At 37.5% G+C, this 19,038-nt stretch overlaps 1 protein-coding gene across 2 annotated transcripts; it reads right to left on the reverse strand.

The window, feature by feature from the left end:
• Positions 1–1,443: 1,443 nt before the first annotated feature.
• On the reverse strand, positions 1,444–17,450 carry LOC122668125 (regulator of nonsense transcripts UPF3-like). 2 transcript variants are annotated; one of them, XM_043864700.1, is made up of 12 exons: positions 16,948–17,450; positions 16,234–16,340; positions 15,874–15,969; positions 15,641–15,739; positions 15,236–15,315; positions 12,143–12,253; positions 9,737–9,884; positions 6,702–6,794; positions 5,756–6,463; positions 5,528–5,649; positions 5,363–5,415; positions 1,444–2,336 (listed from the first exon to the last, which is right to left on the reverse strand). In XM_043864700.1, exons 1-11 carry the CDS (start codon positions 17,085–17,087, stop codon positions 5,377–5,379), a joined length of 1,743 nt encoding a protein of 580 aa, XP_043720635.1. In that variant the 5' UTR covers positions 17,088–17,450; the 3' UTR covers positions 1,444–2,336; positions 5,363–5,376. The 2 variants fall into 2 exon arrangements, with proteins under 2 accessions (XP_043720635.1, XP_043720634.1); XM_043864699.1 differs by having other exon boundaries at positions 5,756–6,458; positions 6,697–6,794; positions 16,948–17,449.
• Between the last annotated feature and the right edge of the window lie 1,588 nt (positions 17,451–19,038).

Raw genomic sequence — 19,038 nt, forward strand, 5'->3', positions numbered from 1 at the left:
AGCCTCTTTTATTTCCATAGCCTAGAGTGTTCTATCAAAATTGAGACCGCCGAAATCTGACCAAACCCAAGAAAACCCTAGCTCGTCGTGTTTGTATGCTTAACTAATTTTCAGATTTGCTTGTGCTTGTACACCAATAGGCCGAGACAACATCAACATTTAATCCTTAGGATCAGGGAAAATCTTTTCTACACCCTTGTACTATGAACATTTTCATGCACGCCCTTCACGTTTCAGCCATGTTAGACTAATAATTTGGTAAGTTTACCATTGTATAGCTTGGGATCTCCCCGATGGTTCACTCATCAATTTTGATTGTCCATTTCAACCATAATACCGATCATACATACATCTTCCCCTTTGATTTCCTTTTTTGAAAGCTTCCTCTTAGGTTCATTTTAAGTTCACTTCCTTTTCAAATTTGTTTTAAACATCTATAGGTGCATCTTATTATCACCAAGGTCTTGAACTCAAAAAGTTGTTTAATTAACCTGTCTTTTTTCCAAAATTTGCTTAAAAGGTCAAATATTTTTAAAATAATTTAAAAGTACCTAATCATAATTTATTTTTAAGGTGTTATTTTCTCTGCAAAATATGACCAGATTCACTCTTAATGGGAGAAAAAATGTTATAATTAAAGGGCAACAAATTAAGTTTATGACTTCTTTCTCATCAATCTTGGTTATAAAAAGATTTTCCCAATATTTATAGTGATACACGAGGACATCAACTTAGTTTTTTAACTATGTAGTTATGTAGTATGTATAGAAGATGATGTTAACATGTCCACCAAATTTACCGAACTTCCAATTTCCAATAATCAAGAGCACGCAGGAATGGATTCCTGGTACGGATGTAGAAATATTACATTCCCGCATAATTAAGGCTAAATCCAATATCTAATCTAAATGCTAACAAAACCAAAAAATAAGGCAGATACAACACACGTACAATTGTTCGTACAGGAAGGTCTTAAATTTGGTACACCAGAACAAGCCACCTTCCACTCCGTTATACCCAAATTTTTTTAAAAAAAAAAAAAGAGGGGAAGGTGGGGGGGGGGGGGGGGGGGAGGAGGGTTGAAGCCCCTGCGCTTCATGTGCAGATGCATCAACAGAAGGAATTTTGACGTTTCATGGGGGTAGGGAAGTCCATATGATCCCTTTTTCCGAACTATATTTGAACAGGCAGTAATTGAATCAGCAATAGTTGTTGAGCTACTAGTTCATCAGGACATATCAGATGAAAGAAAAAGAGCATCTAAGGGATTTCATAGAAATACAAGTGGTTAAATTTATCAAACCAATCTAGTCACCCAAAACCCACTCCCTGCAAATAGCATTGATCAGTTTGGCAATTTTTTGTACTTGGTAGATTCTTGATGCAATGAAAACACATGAATGATGCAACACCGACAAATAATTGAAGCGATGAGAGAGACTAGATAATTTTAGAACACACTTTCAGATCCTGCTGAGAAAAATATACAGCAGCAATACCTGTGAACAGATTACATAACCATCAACCAATATTTCCATTCATCCACACAAAGCAACACCAATTTGCTCCCCATCAGGAACAAACAAAAAAAACCCAATCTGCTTCATATCAGCATCACCTCTCTGTCCACAAATTTCTGTCAGTCAGGCAACCCAAGCTGTAAATTCTATCAAACCCCCGTACGAAACAGCTCTTATTTACGTGAACCACTAACACGAACTCACCTATATCGTGGGTTCTCAATTAGGCAGATATCTATAGACAGTGGGCCAAACTAGTAGCACTCACTATCGGAAGTTATATTTACAGTTCAACCAAAGAACAAATCCATCTATAAAACAAGAACGCCTCCTGATCCGAGTTTTGAGTCAATGAGCGAGATGAATTAAGCTGGGCTTTTGTCTTGCGTTGCCCAATGAGAAAAGTTAATAGATCCTCTACTAAAACAGTCCCACCAGGTACGCACGTCAATAAAACTGCAACAATAGCACGAATACTATGTGTTCCCTGATCTTGACCTTATCTTCAGATTGGAACTTCTTCACTCCATCAAGCAGCCAACAACTGTCTCTGCATCATATCAGATCAACTGAACTTCCTCCAGGGCATTTCAGAAAGAAAGATTTCCCCACCATAGATTGCTTACAGCCTTTACGCTGGACATGTGTCTAGTAATAAGAAGAATGCCTTTGGTCCCTTGATTCAAACCATTCCGGACCTTGAAGCCTGGAAATTGCGGCAAATGTGTACTCCAACAATGTAAAAGAGCACTTTACTGCAAAATGATATTAGACAAAGCTCCCAACACCCAAATCAAGTGGCAACATTGACCAAATCTGCACAAGAGGAAGTTGCATTGATGAGGGGTCTAAAAGAATCCTGTTTTTCACAATGCTATAGTTTCAGTCAACACAACTAAACCGAAATAGACTAAACAATTACTGTTCAATAACTAACTGTAGCAGGAACAGTACAGTTCAAATAAATACCAGTGCAGCTATAATTTCCAGAAAATTCAATAGCTAGCCAACAGCAACAGAACTATAGGGGTTGGTTAGCTCAACCACAATGCTATCAAAAACCACAGCTGGTAAGTTCAAACACTCAAATAAATTTTTTTTCCAAGATATTCAGGTTCAGAACCCCATAAAATTAAATCAATTGGCACCAGCCTGGTAATTCCAGAATTGCTATTAGTGGCAGATTCAATTCCTTAAATTGCTGGGAAATCGGATCAATTTAATTTTAATATGAATATGTCTATAAAGAATGTTGAAGTTCCACTAGGTCTGGACTCTAAAATAAAATTTTGATATCAGAATCGATAACTCACAGTAGCAATTGAAATCATTCCTCCCAACTGAAACAACAACAAAAACTAAGCCTTATACCATCTAAATGGGGTCAGCTACATAGATCCTTGCATGTCAAAGTAAGAGAAAAGAAGAAATGAAGACACGAGATGAGAAGTGCAAAAAAAGAAATGAAAGTAAGAGGAAATAGGCCCAGCCCAGGAAGTCATGGAAATCTCAACTATATGGGGTTGGCAACATGGATCTTTGCCCTCCAAAAGGCTCTATCCGAGGTCATACTTGGTACAACACCCAGAATACGCATGTCATTCCTCACCACCTCTCCTATGGTCATTTTAAGCCTGCCGCTAGCTCTTTTAGCTCCTTCAATCAGAATCAGATCTCTCCTCCACACTGGGGCATCCTCAGGCCTCCGTTGAACATGACCATACCACCTCAAACGACATTCTCGCAGCTTGTCATTGATCGGGGCAACTCCCAAATCAGCTCTAATACGATCATTCCTTACTTTATCCTTCATAGTCTTTCCGCACATCCATCTCCGCTTCTTTTTTTTTGTGGGGTGGGGAGAGGTTGGGTTGGAGAGTTATGGGGTTGGTGAATTATCACCGTACCCAAACAGCATCATATATAGTCGACATGCAAGAAAATACAGAAGCACAACTTGTACCAGCAATGGGAGCAAAACAGCAGTGATCAGGTTGACTGTAGCCAAGGAAAAAAAAACCAAAGGCCTTCCAAAACTCAATTTCAGAAATAGACTTCCAAGAACTACTTAATTTATTCCAAGGTCCAGCCTTTTATATGTATCTCACAACTTAAAAAAAAAAATAGAGAGAGAGAGAGAGAGGAAAGGAACCTCATATTGGACCATCTCCTAAACCTATTTGATTCAGTAACACAATCTAGGGTTCTTTAATCAGACCAAACTGACATGTAAAACTATCTTAAAGAGAAAGAGAATCATATTAAAACCCATGACTCGAGCCCAACCCTAAAAACCAAATTAAATAATTATCCAGCAGTCCTTGATTAGCAAACTGCCGATGCCACAGTTACATGGAGAAACAAATGGAGCCATCTTGAATGATGCTCTCCCATCACAACCATAAACTACAAAAAAAAAAGGCTAGAATGAAAAGTTATCCTCAAATAAACAAACCTTTGACAATCCAACAAAAGCACCACACCAGCAGAGCACAAAACATCATTTGACCAAAAAGCCTCACAGCCCTTTTCAATCCCCAATTAGAGTTAATAAAAGATTTATCTGATGGACTCTCAACAGTTAGTCCAGATTCTTAGAATGCAGCCGATTGGGTCTGGTCCTATCCAACCCAATGCAGGAACTTAGAACGGCTGGCCTGTTTTGGATGGCTAGCTCGTCTTAACATTTAATAGTTATTCTCGAGTACTTCTTACAAACTTATATATATATATATATATATATATATATATATATATATATATATATATATATATGAAGATGAACTAAAGTATTAGAATCTTTCTTGCATCTGAGAATTCCTTCACATTTCAAAACATATAACATGTCATTTTATAAGATACTTAAAAAAAAAAAAAAAAAAAGAAGAAGAAGATGATCAAAAGTATTAAAAGAGCACACATAAATTAAAAGCAGTTACATCTTGGATACTCAGTCCTCACTATGCAACTACATTGACGAGGCCAGCAATTCAAAGGATCAGAAAGGCTCAAAACCATTGATTAAGACATTTTAGACAGGACCCAGCAGAAAGAATTCAAGTCATTCGCATCAAGCAAATGCAAAGTACAGCAGCTCCAGACACCAACAAAGAAAATTTTACAATTCTGACTACCAGCATAAAGAGAACATCCTCTTTAAGGAGGACCATCCTCTTTTAAGCCATAGAGGATATCTAACAGTGCTTCCAAAGTCAATTTCCTCAATTGATGGGAAAATCACTTCAACTCTCATGAGGCCAACATTGGTGCAGGCCCACATGTAACCGCATCCACTGAAAACTCTTAGAGATATATAACAATGTTTCCAAGAGCACAAAATTATGTATTCACCTAAGAAACAATTATTTGAAAGACTTGCTGATTACAATTCTCAGTAACACGTCCTTATGGTGGCTAACCTCGAAGGAGATCTGACTAAGCTCACATCTCACCAGCAATGGAGCATAGGCCAATACAGGTATGCCTGATAGCTTATTCCTAGGATGATCTGAATTCTGAACTCTGAATCCTGAACTAAAGTATTCATTCAACCCATTAAAAGTAACATGACCCTGATTAGGAAATTAAAATATTATAAATCCATTCAGTTATTCAGAAACAAAGTATTTTGGAGCAGTTTATCAGCAGTAGAACAAATGTACTCACAGATCTAAAATGAGTAAATGTGATATTAATTTCAATGCAGTAGACAATGCAAATAAGGAACTTTGCAAACCCTTTCTTTAGGATTGTAACAAATTTAAAGTTTTTCAATCTTATATTCCATCAAGGGAAAGGAACCGAGGAAAAAAAAAAAAAACTTGCAAGGAAATAGGGCCTACCAATTTAAGAATAACTATGAACCTGAACCTGACTTCTGAACCCACACTTGCTTCTGCAATAAATTTTGTAAAACTTGAATTAGTTAAAAAAAAAAAAAGAATTAACAGAACAATGTATGAGTACAAATGTCACAAATATAAATTTGTCGCTGCATGTCCACACACCTCATGGGAACCATAGCCAGAAAGACCTCTTTTGGACGGCTTTGCCTCAGCAAGATGCATAGAGCCATCAACATCCTTTCCCCCATGTCCAGGTCCACGGCGACCAGCATGCCGGTGGGATCCTGAGAAAATGTAGAAGAAATGGTTGTTTATTAAAAAACAGACGCCATCAAAGATAATGTAAATTTCATAAATATTATCAGCAAGGTTTGGACAGCAAAAGCTAACCATTCTCTACAGAAGAAAAATTGTTTCGTCCACTTCCAAGGGTCTTAACTTCAGATTTACCGGCAAAAGTGACATCAGCTTTTACTTCTCCGTGACTTCCTGGAATATCATAGGCAGATGAATTACCACCACGCCCTAGTCGGGAACTGTGAATAGATGCATCCTGATTACGATGTTTCCCAGCAGAAAATGCTGATTTATGACTAGAATCGGAGTCCTCTACATCATCCCCAATTTTTTGAACACCCACATTTTGAGTAATATTCATGCCATCTAAAGAATCTGACAGTAACTGTGTAGGCAGAGAAGAGGGTGATGATAGGGACTCATCACTTGCATGTGATCCATCTGAACGACGAAGAGGTGTCCAAATACCACGATCAGGTCTATCCTTATTTCTGGTACGTTTTTCTTGTTTCTCACTGGCAGAACCAAATCCATGCACATCATTCCTGACAACCTTATCATCAAGAGCCTTCTTTGTATCACAATCAGAACCACACGGCATCTGTGAAACACTAGAAACATGGTCCTTCAAAACTGAACGAATGTTCATGGGACGAGGTGGCCGTTTGTCCTTCTCTACATTCAAGGTCTGGATTTGCTGATCAGAGTGGCCTGTTGCAGATAATTGACTCTGACGTGGTTCCTTGTTTGAAAGTATGCTTTTGATCATCCTCCCACCAGCCTCACACCGCAGATTCTGTGTGAAAGTCAATCAACTTGGTGAGTATCTTATTTGAGATGTTACATGGCTGTTATACCCCCGCCCTCCTGATGCATATACAAGTTAATAAACATGAGCAATTATCGAGAGATGTGCACCCAGATATTTGCTCATGTTTTAATGGCTTATACAAGGACTTGTGAAAAGGAAAACAAAATTCTGCCCAACTATGAAAAGAAATGAACCTTCATAGGGTTAAAAGAAAAAAGGTTACCTGAAAAATCTCACGTTCTTTCCCTTTCAGGAGTACCTTTTTCTTCCCAATATCAGCAACAGTATTCACTCCTGATGTAACTCCATCACTCCCATGGGCTGCAAATCCAGAAAATAATCATTCACTGAAAAAGATCGGTAACAACATAGACAAATTGAACATTTCCAACACACAGAATATTATACTCCAACTCCAAACAATGTAAGAAAATGTACATGAAACGTACTCTACAACTTTCAGAGCCACAGCAGTCTACTGAACCATTCCTACACACTTACAGGTCACATAGGCATGGCAAACATGCATAGTTACACTCAACAGAAATCTAAGTCATTTTTTCAAGTACCATATCCTTTCCTCTTTCAACTATCTTTTGAGATATGCCACCCAACTTAATAGATGTTTCAATTTTTCCGTCAAAATTAGGATATTTCAGTTGAAATGGTTCGATTTCCACCAGTACCCAAGTCAAAATCAACTGAAAAAATGTACAAGTTACAGTTTGTTCAGTTAAAATCATGAAATTATATCAGTTGGGCCATGAACAAATTAAAACTTGATACACCATGAACAGAAGGAGAAGCATCTCGGTATTACTATCACAAAACAATGACATTTGAACAAATCAAAGACGCTCAAACTTCAACAAGTAAAGACCACTGACATCTTAGTTAAGAAAGTCCCATGAGATAAGACTACAAAAGACCATTTTCCTTAGATCTTTCACATTGTTGTTTCAGTAAATTTAGCAATTTGAATCGTGTACACTATCAATGTTGGTGGATGGTATTAATAGTAAGGCCAGGTACCCATTGCATGTCAGACCCCATGCAAACTTCACTCAGCATATTTTCCGTGCTTTCATTTCTTTGAAGTCTGAAGTGTATCAAATCAGCCAGCTGATCTTAGGATCTTTCTGTAACCCGCATAATGAGATGACTTTGCCACAATGCTTTTCCTGCCGACCTTGATTTATTATAGAAAGATGAAGAAAAAGGAAACATATTTGAAAGTATCACATTAATGAATTTTTCTATCATTTACCGGTGAAAAAGTTTTGCATGATGAATCATGAATTATGTGTTCCTTCTATGCAAGTTTTTTCTGCAGAAAAGAAGAAATTGTACCTAATAATTACCATCCAGTTTTCCTGAATCCTGAATCTTGTGCGGTGAGATTGAAAGGTTTTATCCTAAATAAACACTCCTCTTTTCTCATTACTTCAGCCCACACCACTTCCACCTTCCCTTTGACCCACTAATGTGTTCAACTTGAACCATAGTCCACATCACTTCTCACTAGTGCAACCATGACATAAGCATCGCAGTTGAGTTACCCTCATCTTTTTGCCTAATGGTGCTACCCCTTAAATTCTGATGTATCTGTTCATTTTCTATTCTACTCCCAACTATTCCCAACCAACAGATCATCACAGAAGAGGTTCCCAGTTTCCCACAAGATAGAATCTCGCATAAGTATAAACTTAAGAAATCACCAACAAAAGGAAACACTACTAAAACAGAAAAAATCTAAAAGTACCAGAAAATTGAAACACGGGGGATAAATTGACTGGAAAAAACTCTAAACAAACCATCAGCATCAAAGTTGATGCTATCTCAACTGAATCTCAATTAGAAACCTTAGAAACAAATAAAAACCAATAAATGGAGACAGGAAAGCATTCCATGTAAACCACTGCACGATCATGGAACGGGATTGGTGCAGTATTTGGGCACTAGCATCAGTGCCAAGAGAAGAACTTGTGGTTTCAGGATTTTCAGAATTCCTAGTTTCTCTAGGAATCCTAGTCTCCCTGGGAATCCTATTCCTACTCTGCTATGGAGTTCTTTTTAAGTAGAGTATGTTTTCAGTTTCTTTTTCTATTTTGATTGTGTTCATGTGTCCTAGTTCAGGCTGGATTAGGAATCTAAAGGTCATGTCATGTTATGAGTTGATTTTCTTTAGTTATGTCAAGTCCTAATTGGTTTATGACTCCAAACACAGATGGAGGTTCTTGAGTCAGAGCTTAAGAGTTGTTTTAAGTCTTTAATTGGTGAATTAACTAGCCAGTTTGACTACTAGTTGGTTTAGGCGATTTCTAGTCATAATTGCAAAGTTTATATATACTTTTGTAACCATCCATTAAGGCATACGGATTTTATTATGAATAAAGAATGGAATTTGTTCTTTTTATTCTGTATGACTCAGAGACTGATTGTGAGATTTGACTACTCCATTGGTGAGATTCCAATACTGCTGGTGGGATTCCAGCAAGGCCAGGTGAGAAGTTTGGTCATATCTTCTTCTTCTTCTAAACCTCTTCTTCATTAGTTAATCTCTGGAAACGGTAAGTAGCTTCTAGTTCTATTCTGTTTTGTGACTGCACATCTCAATTTCTTGCTTGTCACCATTGATATTTCAGTTATGATTTCAGATTTTACAAAAAACTCTATTCTGAATCTACTCCTGATTTTACTTTCAGAATCTAACATCGAATTATTGGAATCCTTAGACCACTAGGAATTCTGATATCTTAGATTTGCTTATTTAATATCCAGTCCCTGTTACTGACTTCTGCCATACTTCTTTACTCACATTACTGTTCTGGAAATACTGTTGGGTTTCCCTATTGTTGCTGCTAATCTGATTATATTTATTTGCTACTTAAATCCTTCCAGCTATTGTAGAAATCGATTCTTAGTTGTGAAGTTCTATCTCAAGTAGGATTCTTCTGAAAGTCGAGATCAGGCCCTTGGATCAAGTTCAACTTTTGATACTATATAGTGATCCATTGAAATTTGATTCAAATCTGAAATCCAGATAACTGTTTTATTGAAGTCCAAATAATTGTTTTATCACTTATTCTTTAATTTTGGCCCTTAATTATTCACTGCGATTCTAGTTTTCACCTGAGTTTACTGAACCTAATCCCTTAAGCTTCTACAAAAGGATGCAACTACAAATCAGCCCTATAATGTGAAAACAAGAAACTATGCCATTTTCTCACGGAATAACTCAAGATTCAGTTGCAAAGCCATACCGCTCTCATCTTCAAATACTTCTGTTCCAGTTGCAGCAGCTGCAGAAGCAGATTTCTCCACAAGCTGTTGATCTTCTCGCCTACGCACTAAAATGTAAGTTGACTTGTCCTTGCCACTATTGCTCTTTGCATTGTCCCTTAAAACATACTGTAAAGCAGACAGGATAGATGAGCAGGAAACACCGTAACCACATCATCTTACTTGTGACTAAATCATGCAAGTGTAAATAGGAAAAACACACCTAATAGTTGAGGAGAAACAATTTAAAGAAAAAAAAATTGAGAAAAGACCAGGGCAAGGGCGAGACAACAAGGAACTGAGCATCTACCAACATCTTGGAAAAATAGGCATTCTACTACTCTAGCAAATGGCAAAGGATCTATAGTTATAAGTAATTTTCCTCAACTGTTTTCTTACACATTACTCGATGAAACTAGGAAGCAGATCAGAAAAGAATTTTTCTAAAATTGTTTATGCACTCCAGAAACATCAAACCCAAGGATGTGTCATCCTCACTATTAGAAAACATAACATGAGGGTTAAGATTGAACTGGAATTTTTTAGATGATGATGACGACATGTCTACCAAATCTGGGTCCTAACTGAACAGCGGCTGTATGGCAGTTTTTGACGTCATGATGTGCCTTCCATGTCCGGGCAGAATGGAACCCGAAGTCTTAAAGAAAACCCGAAACTCTTCCAACCAGTCCAATCACACAGCCACCAGACATTAAAGGCCCATAACTCAAAATCACATCTTAAAGCCATATTAGTTGTCAACCTAAAGACTTATTTTTTTTCATATATAAAAACCTATATTGATGAAGGATTAAAAGTATATCAGCAGCCATGTATGGCAGTCTCATACACATTTTTTCTTGCAACTTCTTCCCAAGTCGAAACCATCCTAGAAATTAACTAACAAAACTGAAACGCTACCACCACAATTCATAGCTGTCAAGGCGTGCTAGTTAACCTTGGTCACCTAGCATAATTGTGTCAAGGCGGCGGTGCCAAGGCGTCCAGGCGCTTTGGTCGACTTGGGCGCCTAGGCGGGCACCTTGGAAGCCCTGGTCGCCTACTTGGTGCCACCCTGCTTTTTTACCCTCACCAACACCTTGGGTCGCCTAACCGCCATGACAACTATGTCACCTAGGCGTGCACCTTGTTTGTGCCGCCTTGCGTCTAGGCCCCTTCCAACGCCTTGGGTTGCCCACACGCTGTAACAACTATGCTACAATTAGTTTCTGGTTAAAAACTCTCAACTTCCCATTTCAATAGCAAACTTACAACCCATAACCAAAACTTAGTTTTTTCTTCTCTTTCTTTCTTTTAACCCCAAAACGTTGTTTCATAAGCTCATTTTTTTGGCTTGTTTTAACTTTTAACTCAATTTTTTTTCCTCGCTCGCTGGACTATTATATCAAAAACAATAACCAAGTATCAGATAATTTTTCCACAGAAGTTCCGTGGATTTGGTGCCAAACACCATATTCATTGCGCAGTTGCTCTGGCAGGATTTTTGAGCTCAATCATCACATTAGTGACCTTTTCTGGACAAGTAATTTATTAAACTTTCTCTTTTCCTTCATTTATTCATTATTGAGCCCCCCCCCCCCCCTCCTGTATCCTGTCCCCCAGACCCCCCCCCCCCAAAAAACCCCTTAATTATTTTTTGGCCAGCAGTCTTTTCTGCCTATATTAAGCTTTCTTCAGGGCACCATCACCACTTTAGACAAGTACATTCTTTTCTCTTTATGATGATGTATTACACTTTAAGCTATTCATTGGGGGGGGGGGAATTCCTCTCACCCTTTTTTCTCCCACTTCCATTGTTAGCTAGGAAAAATCAAAATAGTTGCAAGAAATAAGTTTTTCTATTGAGCGGAAAGTACAGATACAATACAGACCATCCCATGAACAATAAGAGATCAGATTTTGAACTACATCGGCTATGCCTCTTGCTCACTGCTCAGCCCTAATCACAATTTATCAATTAGACTATCCCAAGTTGCACCCTGGTTAAAAGACCAAAATGCATTCCACAGATATGCTAAGCTCAATTACAAAATAAAGTCAATAAAGGAACAAAATCACTCCATCCGCAGCAAATAGGAAACCAAAAGATAATTAATACCCTCAAAAAATGGTTTTAAGCCGTTTCAATATATGATTTGATAATGCTGAAATTAAAATTCCAAGAAAACCATCGAAAATCAAGAATCCAACAGGAATTTGGATGCAGATAAATTTGAGACCATAATTGACCCAGCTCGCACAAAAATACTAGTCTGGAGTATGACAATCAATGACAACTAGTTTTTCACCCATATATAATCCAATTACATTCAGAGAAAAATGAATAGCTCTGTGGATTTGAATAGGGGAAAAAAGAATGTGCATACCACTGAAGTGGAGACTTTTCTCTTTTCAGAACCTCTTTTGGTTGAAGATGAACTAGAACTGCCATGTGAGGCTCCTGATCTTCTGCTAAGCTTTCCATTAGATGATGACCTCTGACATAAATAATGAAATAGAACTCAGGCAATGCTAAATTTGACAAGAGATGTGACACTGCAATAATTAGTTTTGGAAAGAAGAAGGGTACTACTGAGGTTATGTGCACAGCAGCATGCCCAAGTATATGGTATCACAACAAAAAACATTGAATCTAAGAAACATTACAGTTCATATCCCACTTATAATCATGCACAAAATTTCACAGGCATGGCCCCCCAATTGCAAAACTAATAACAGGGCATGAACAATAGGTAGAGACACAATTTATCGCACGTATAATCATGGCACAAAATTTCACAGGCACGGCCCGTAAATTGCAAAACTAATAACAGAGCATGAACAATAGGTAGAGCCACAATCTCTCTCTCTCTCTCTCTCTCTCTCTCTCTCTCTCTCTCTCTCTCTCTCTCGCTCAAAGCATAGCATATGCCAACAAAAACAGAATTTTATTATTGAAAGAAATATAGAAAAAACATAGAGAAGGGAAATTGAGAATAAAACACCCCTACCACACCCATCTCCCCCAAAACCAACACACCACACCATACCCCTGCCCACTAGCCAAAACCACAACCCCTAAAGAAAAAAAAACACATACAAGATGTCGAGCATGTTGATGAAACAATTTTATTTTTCCCCTCCACACATACTTCTTAATTTTCTGCCCTCGATACCTTATTTTTCCCCTCCACACATACTTCTTAATTTTCTGCCCTTGATACCTTATTTTTCCCCTCCACACATACTTCTTAATTTTCTGCCCTCCATACCTCCACTGTTCCAAATCAAAATTCCTGCTACCGCAAAACTATCTTGATTTCTGCATGCCTAAAAAAGTCCAATCTCTGTGGCAAAACCAAGCCAAATTCCTTCAACAGATCCAACAATTTGCCAGACCTCTCAGCCAAAAGTGCCTTTTATCCTAAATCCTCCTCAACTTGAAATACTACTCCAAGAGCTCTCACAAATCCTTCACGGTGCTTCACCATTTCAGTACAGAAGGCAACCTAAAGAAGTAGGCTTGCAACAACAATGATACAACTCCACTCAGACCCTTCTTTCCTTGCTACTTCTCTTAGAGCCATTTTTGGCCTACCACTGCCTTTTTTAGTTCCTCCAGTCTGAATCATATCACCCCTACTTACGAGGGCACCCAGAGACCTCCACTGCACATGCCAATACCGCATCAAAGAAATTTCTTTCAATTTAACATGTATTGGAGTTACTCCTAAGTTAGATCTAATTTGTCCGTTCCTTATTTTATCTTTTCTAGTTTTACCACTCATCCATCTCAAAATCTTCATTTCAGCTACACTAAGTTTGCTGGTATGTTGTTTCTTCACTGCCTAACATTCAACTCCATAAATCATTGCTGGTTGAGTAACAGTCTTACACTTGAAACAACAACAATAACAGATAATAACTAATAAGATGCTTCTTACCTTCTAGCAACCGCCACAAGCACAAAACCATTAAACTGGATGACAAAATATCCCTAATCTCAAAAGAGCTATAAAACAAACAACACCACATAACAGACATAACACCAAGATGGTTATAACAAATCACATAGATTTGGTGGTTGTTTGAGTTGGCAGAATGAGCATAGCTGCCATGTGGCAGCATGCCTGGAACATTATATTTACATTTTTTCAACCACGAAACATGGATATGTTTGCAGCTACCAGAATCCAACATGAACATGGGACGTCAAATCTCAGCAAAGCCCCAAAAATAGTATCCAAGGACTCAAGCTGGATACATCATATTTAATTTAAAATATTTTGAAATTAAATTCATATTTTAATTTCAAAATATTTCCATCTTTTCAACCATTAAATATTTTCATCTTAAAATATTGTGATTGTTTGAGTTGGCAGAACTCACTGGCAGGATGAGCATAGCTGTCATGTGGCAGCATGCCTGGCACATTATATTTACATTTTTTCAACCATGAAACATGGATATGTTTGCAGCTACCAGAATCCAACATGAACATGGATCGTCAAAACTCAGCAAAGCCCTAAAAATAGTATCCAAGGACTCAAGCTGTATACAGCATATTTAATATAAAATATTTTGAAATTAATTTCATATTTTATATTCATATAACTAATTCCATTGGCATGCCCAACTGTGAAACTTGATTACACTTGCAGGAATGAATTATTTGGGGTATTTTTTACTTCCTAAACTAGGCTTATCATTTTTTATGTAAGCTAGAAATGTCTAGTAGTAATGGAAAAGATGTCAAGCTTCCATTCATTTTCAATTGTTTTGATTTTTAATTTATAATCAATTCAGATTAAGTGATGGAGGATAGGTTCAATGACATCTTAGCACGTAATGAACCCAAGATATAATCGCATGAAGACATAGAGTTGCAGTGAAATCTGAAATCACTAAGTTAAAAGTTTAAAACTAAAGGGGAAAGGGCGCTGAAGGAAAGAAATTCAAGAATCTTAAATTACAATAAGTGAAATAGTGAAAAAGGTTGAGAGAAATCAAAAAGTACATTCTAATGAAATCCAACATCAATTAAATTTAAAAAGATAAAGAATTGAAGAAAAAGTGACAAGGTAGCTTATAAAACAAAAATTACAATCGTTCAAGCTAAACCAATGTAAGGTTTAAATTGACTAACGTACAATTCAAGCCCGTATTTAAAATGCACTTGTTCCTGTGTATTTCAAGATATACACATTTCAAGGACACATCTTCTAAAGTGACTATTATGCATTTCCTTAATGCTTCATTTCTATTTGTTTCCACTCCCCTATTCAAGTTTTGCATTTGTCAATCCCTGTTCTGCAGTGGTTTACAAACTTGGGGCTAAAGATACAAATCAATGCAGTTATGTTCCAACAACACAGGGTATATATATATATAATTCTTTATGTTCAGCATTTTGCGCAAGCTTTTGATTTCCTGCATACAATATTAAGACAATGGAAATTTTAAAAAGGAAAAAGATATACCTGAGATCCACTCTTAGCAGCTCTTTTCTGACGAACATAATCCATCAGAGGTGTAACAATGGGAGACTCTTTTGCAGCACCTGGAGATCCCAGAAAGTGGAGATGGTAAACTATAATATTAGATGAGCCCTGAAGTGAAAATATCTTTTTGCACCATTTTATATTGGTTTAAACTAATTTCCCTGACAATATTTTTGGTTCACCTTTAATAGTAAAGACATATCTTACTTTCAGAAATCAAAAGGAAATATCAACACACACACATACACACCCCCTCCTTATATACACATACATACATATACATATATATATATATAGAAAGAGAGAGAGAGAGAGAGGGACGATTTTATTGGTTTAATGTTGGAAATCTCGGCATATGCATATTGTGTGAATATTGCAACTAACCAGCTCGTTCTGCTTCTCTTCTTTCCAGTTGTATTTCGGCACTGGGAAGATTCTCAACAGGCTTTGAAATAAGCTCAAGGAACTCCAGATACTCAGGATCTATAAATTCATGAAAGAACTGTTCATGATTAAAACAGAAAACATCTGAAACATATTAAGAGCAAGAAAACCAAGCCCACTTAAATTCAGATTTCCATTAATGGATACATGAATGGATGAATGTGAAAAAACACCTTTGGATATAGTTCCTTCACGACCATCTTTTTTAGACCAAGACTTTGGAACACGTTGCGAAGGGGCATATTCCACTATCGTTTTAAACTGAGTACCTGAAAACAAAAAAAAAAAAGTTGTAGTATGGCAACGGCTTTAACATAAATAAGAGCTTTTGACCCCAACATTTGATCAACGCAATAAGGACCTCGGAAACCCATGTGCATTTTAACATAACCTATACTTAACCAACTTCTGTTTTCCACCAACAAAAATAAAATGGGGTATAGATTTACAGCCATTCACAATTTGAGTGAAAGGTGAAATAAAATTTCGAGTTAATCACAAAGTACAAACATCATAGTTGTTCAAGGATTTACCCTTCTCATTAACAAACACGTGTCCATCAAAAAACTCAGCGAACTCAACCACATCTTCTGGCCGCTTGAAATCAATATAAGCTCGAGAATATCTCGGATTCTTCTGGCTGCAAAATCAGTTTATGTGACACCTCAGTAAGTCTGAATCTTTCACTGCAAAATGCAATGACATACACACACAGAGTCACACGAGAATGTGAGAAACTATAGTTCCTCTGTAGTGTTAAATTTAAACTATCAATAAGAAGTTAGTGTGAGGGCAGACATCAGTGCAACGGTAAGGTTGCTCCAATGCAACCTGATGGTCGATTTGAATAGGGAAACAGCCTCCCCTCAAACCAGGGGTAAGGCTGTGTACATTATGACCCTCCCCAGACCTCGTGCACTGGGTACGCCCTTTTTTAATAAGAAGTTTGTGTCATAAGTTTCAAAATAACACTTCATATCCTAGGAAAACAGATCAGTTGAAGCATTTGCAATTTAATTAGGCAGCTTTCGATCAGTTCTGATACATAACCCCTCACTACTGTCTTCAACGAACGCTTCTTCCATATTATAACAGTGAAACAATCATCAAAACAACAAACACCATAGAAATCTCCTCTCAAAACCCATACAATAAATACACCAAATGAAAACAAAGGCTGCATAAAACCAAATACCTGTGATCAAACCCCGAAAGCATAGAGCATAAAATGAAAGTGAAACCCTAACCTGTTCTTCCCGGGACGGAAACAAAACCACTTGTAACGACCAGCGAAGTTGCCATCGATTTGCTCCATGAGCGCCGACTGGGACAGCACCGGGGGCAAGTGCCGAAGCACCACCTTCGTTCGATCGGACGGATCCTTCATGTGTGAAATTTCACCTTAACCCTTGAACCACGATTGAAACTAAAAACTGAATTTTTTGCTGATTAGATGCTTCAATTTCTAATCAAACTCTGATCTCCCCTTGAAATTATATCTTCGTAAAGGGTTTTTGGAACCGATTCTACGATACTTTTGCCCTAATTTTTGGATTTGATGCATGGAAACGAACAGTCGGTATTAGTGAGAGAATGAAAATAAGAGGACAATTAACGAAAGAGGGAGAAAAAGAAAATAAGTTCAAGGTTGAGAGGATTTTGTGTTTATTATTACCATCGGGGACGAAGCAGATAGTGCGTATTACGCACACTGCGTCTTCAGGAGACGAACGTGTTAGAATTGGCGACGAACTTTGCTTGCATGGGACTAGGAACGGGGGATTTCTGCAGGTTTGAAGTGTGAAATTTGGACTCGGGAGAGCTTGAAGAGGCCAGGAGGGTGCACTCAAGGTCTAGTTTTGGCCCGGCCGGGCCCAACCCTACATAAGGATCTAATGTATAATCCTTGTAAAAATACAGTAGATTAATTGTATAATCCAAAATCCAATATAGTATTCATATTTGTGTCATATATTGGTTAAATTATTGGAAATTTTTCCTGTCGTTTGTTAGTTTTTGCTGGAAGAGGAAGTTACAGCACTTAGTGAAGAACAGTTGCAACTACCAGTGATTGAAGTTTCAGACTTTCAGCACTTAATGAAGAAATGTTAAAAGGATTTCAAAATTAGGGTTTTATAAAAATCACAATCTTATATTAATAATTTAAGTTGTATACAACATTTATGACAACATTGAGTGGATTGACATGGAAAAACTGTACAGAAGCCTGAGGAAAACAATAGTGGTAATAAAAAAATTGTGATTGTAAACATTGGATTAACATGCGTTGAATTAGGATATATATTGAGGTTGAATATTGTAAGGGTATTGAGAGGAGTACTGAATTAGAGGACAAAATCAAATACGAGGCACATGAAGTGGGGGAGGAAATACCGAAATATATACAGACATAGGCAGTAGAGTTGGTGGCAATGATGGTAATGTTTTTTTTTATTAAAAGGGAGGTTGTAGATTATAAGTTACCAGTGTAGAATTACAATCTTACATATTTCTTCCCCCTACCATCATTCTGCAACAAAAGAGAAAGTGTCGTGGGGAGTGACCTTGTCTTGCAGATGCCACATTTCCAACTATAAAACATCGCATAACAACCATTAAAATTACAAGAACGCACACGAGTCTCGAAAAAATCAAAGGAAACCAAATGATTACAAGAAGGCCAATCCCAAACTGCCCGTTGTTTACCAGGGGCATTCATCCCCCTGATATTCCACGCACCAAACTTCAGCATGAGGACTTAGGAGTGGTGGAACGTCGCAACGAGCCGCTCCAACCCAAACTTCTATCGCGTTCCCTAACAGTGGGAACATCAGTTTCACCATCCACAACACACTCAGTCACCCCCACTTAATCCAAAGCCGCAACCCGATGGCAATGATGGTAATGTTGGTAATGTTGAAATTAGGCCACTCAACACCGGTACGGTGAATGGTCAACATTGAATTTCTTCTATAGGCTTCCTTATGTTGGTATGGAGTTTGCCAATGAAGACAAGGCCTTCTAAGTCTATCAGACTTTTGGGAGAAAGACTTGAGTAACCCATTTTCAAAGGTCAAAACCAGTATAACCTGTTTTTTGTAAGCCCATCCAGCTGGTAATTGGGATCCATCAAATGATTGTCGTTAAGGATAGAATTGATAGCAGAGTTGTACTGCATATTGGAAATCTACAAACACTTACAAGCAAATGAATTTGCAATAACAAAACTACTTAACAAAGTAACACATACGATAATATTCAATCACACTTCACATTATAAGCTTCCTTCATGGTTTTAAATGCGAACTGAAATTTGCCAGTCCATAATACATACAACT

Source organism: Telopea speciosissima, chromosome 7 (assembly GCF_018873765.1).
Source record: "Telopea speciosissima isolate NSW1024214 ecotype Mountain lineage chromosome 7, Tspe_v1, whole genome shotgun sequence".
Lineage (NCBI taxonomy): Eukaryota > Viridiplantae > Streptophyta > Magnoliopsida > Proteales > Proteaceae > Telopea > Telopea speciosissima.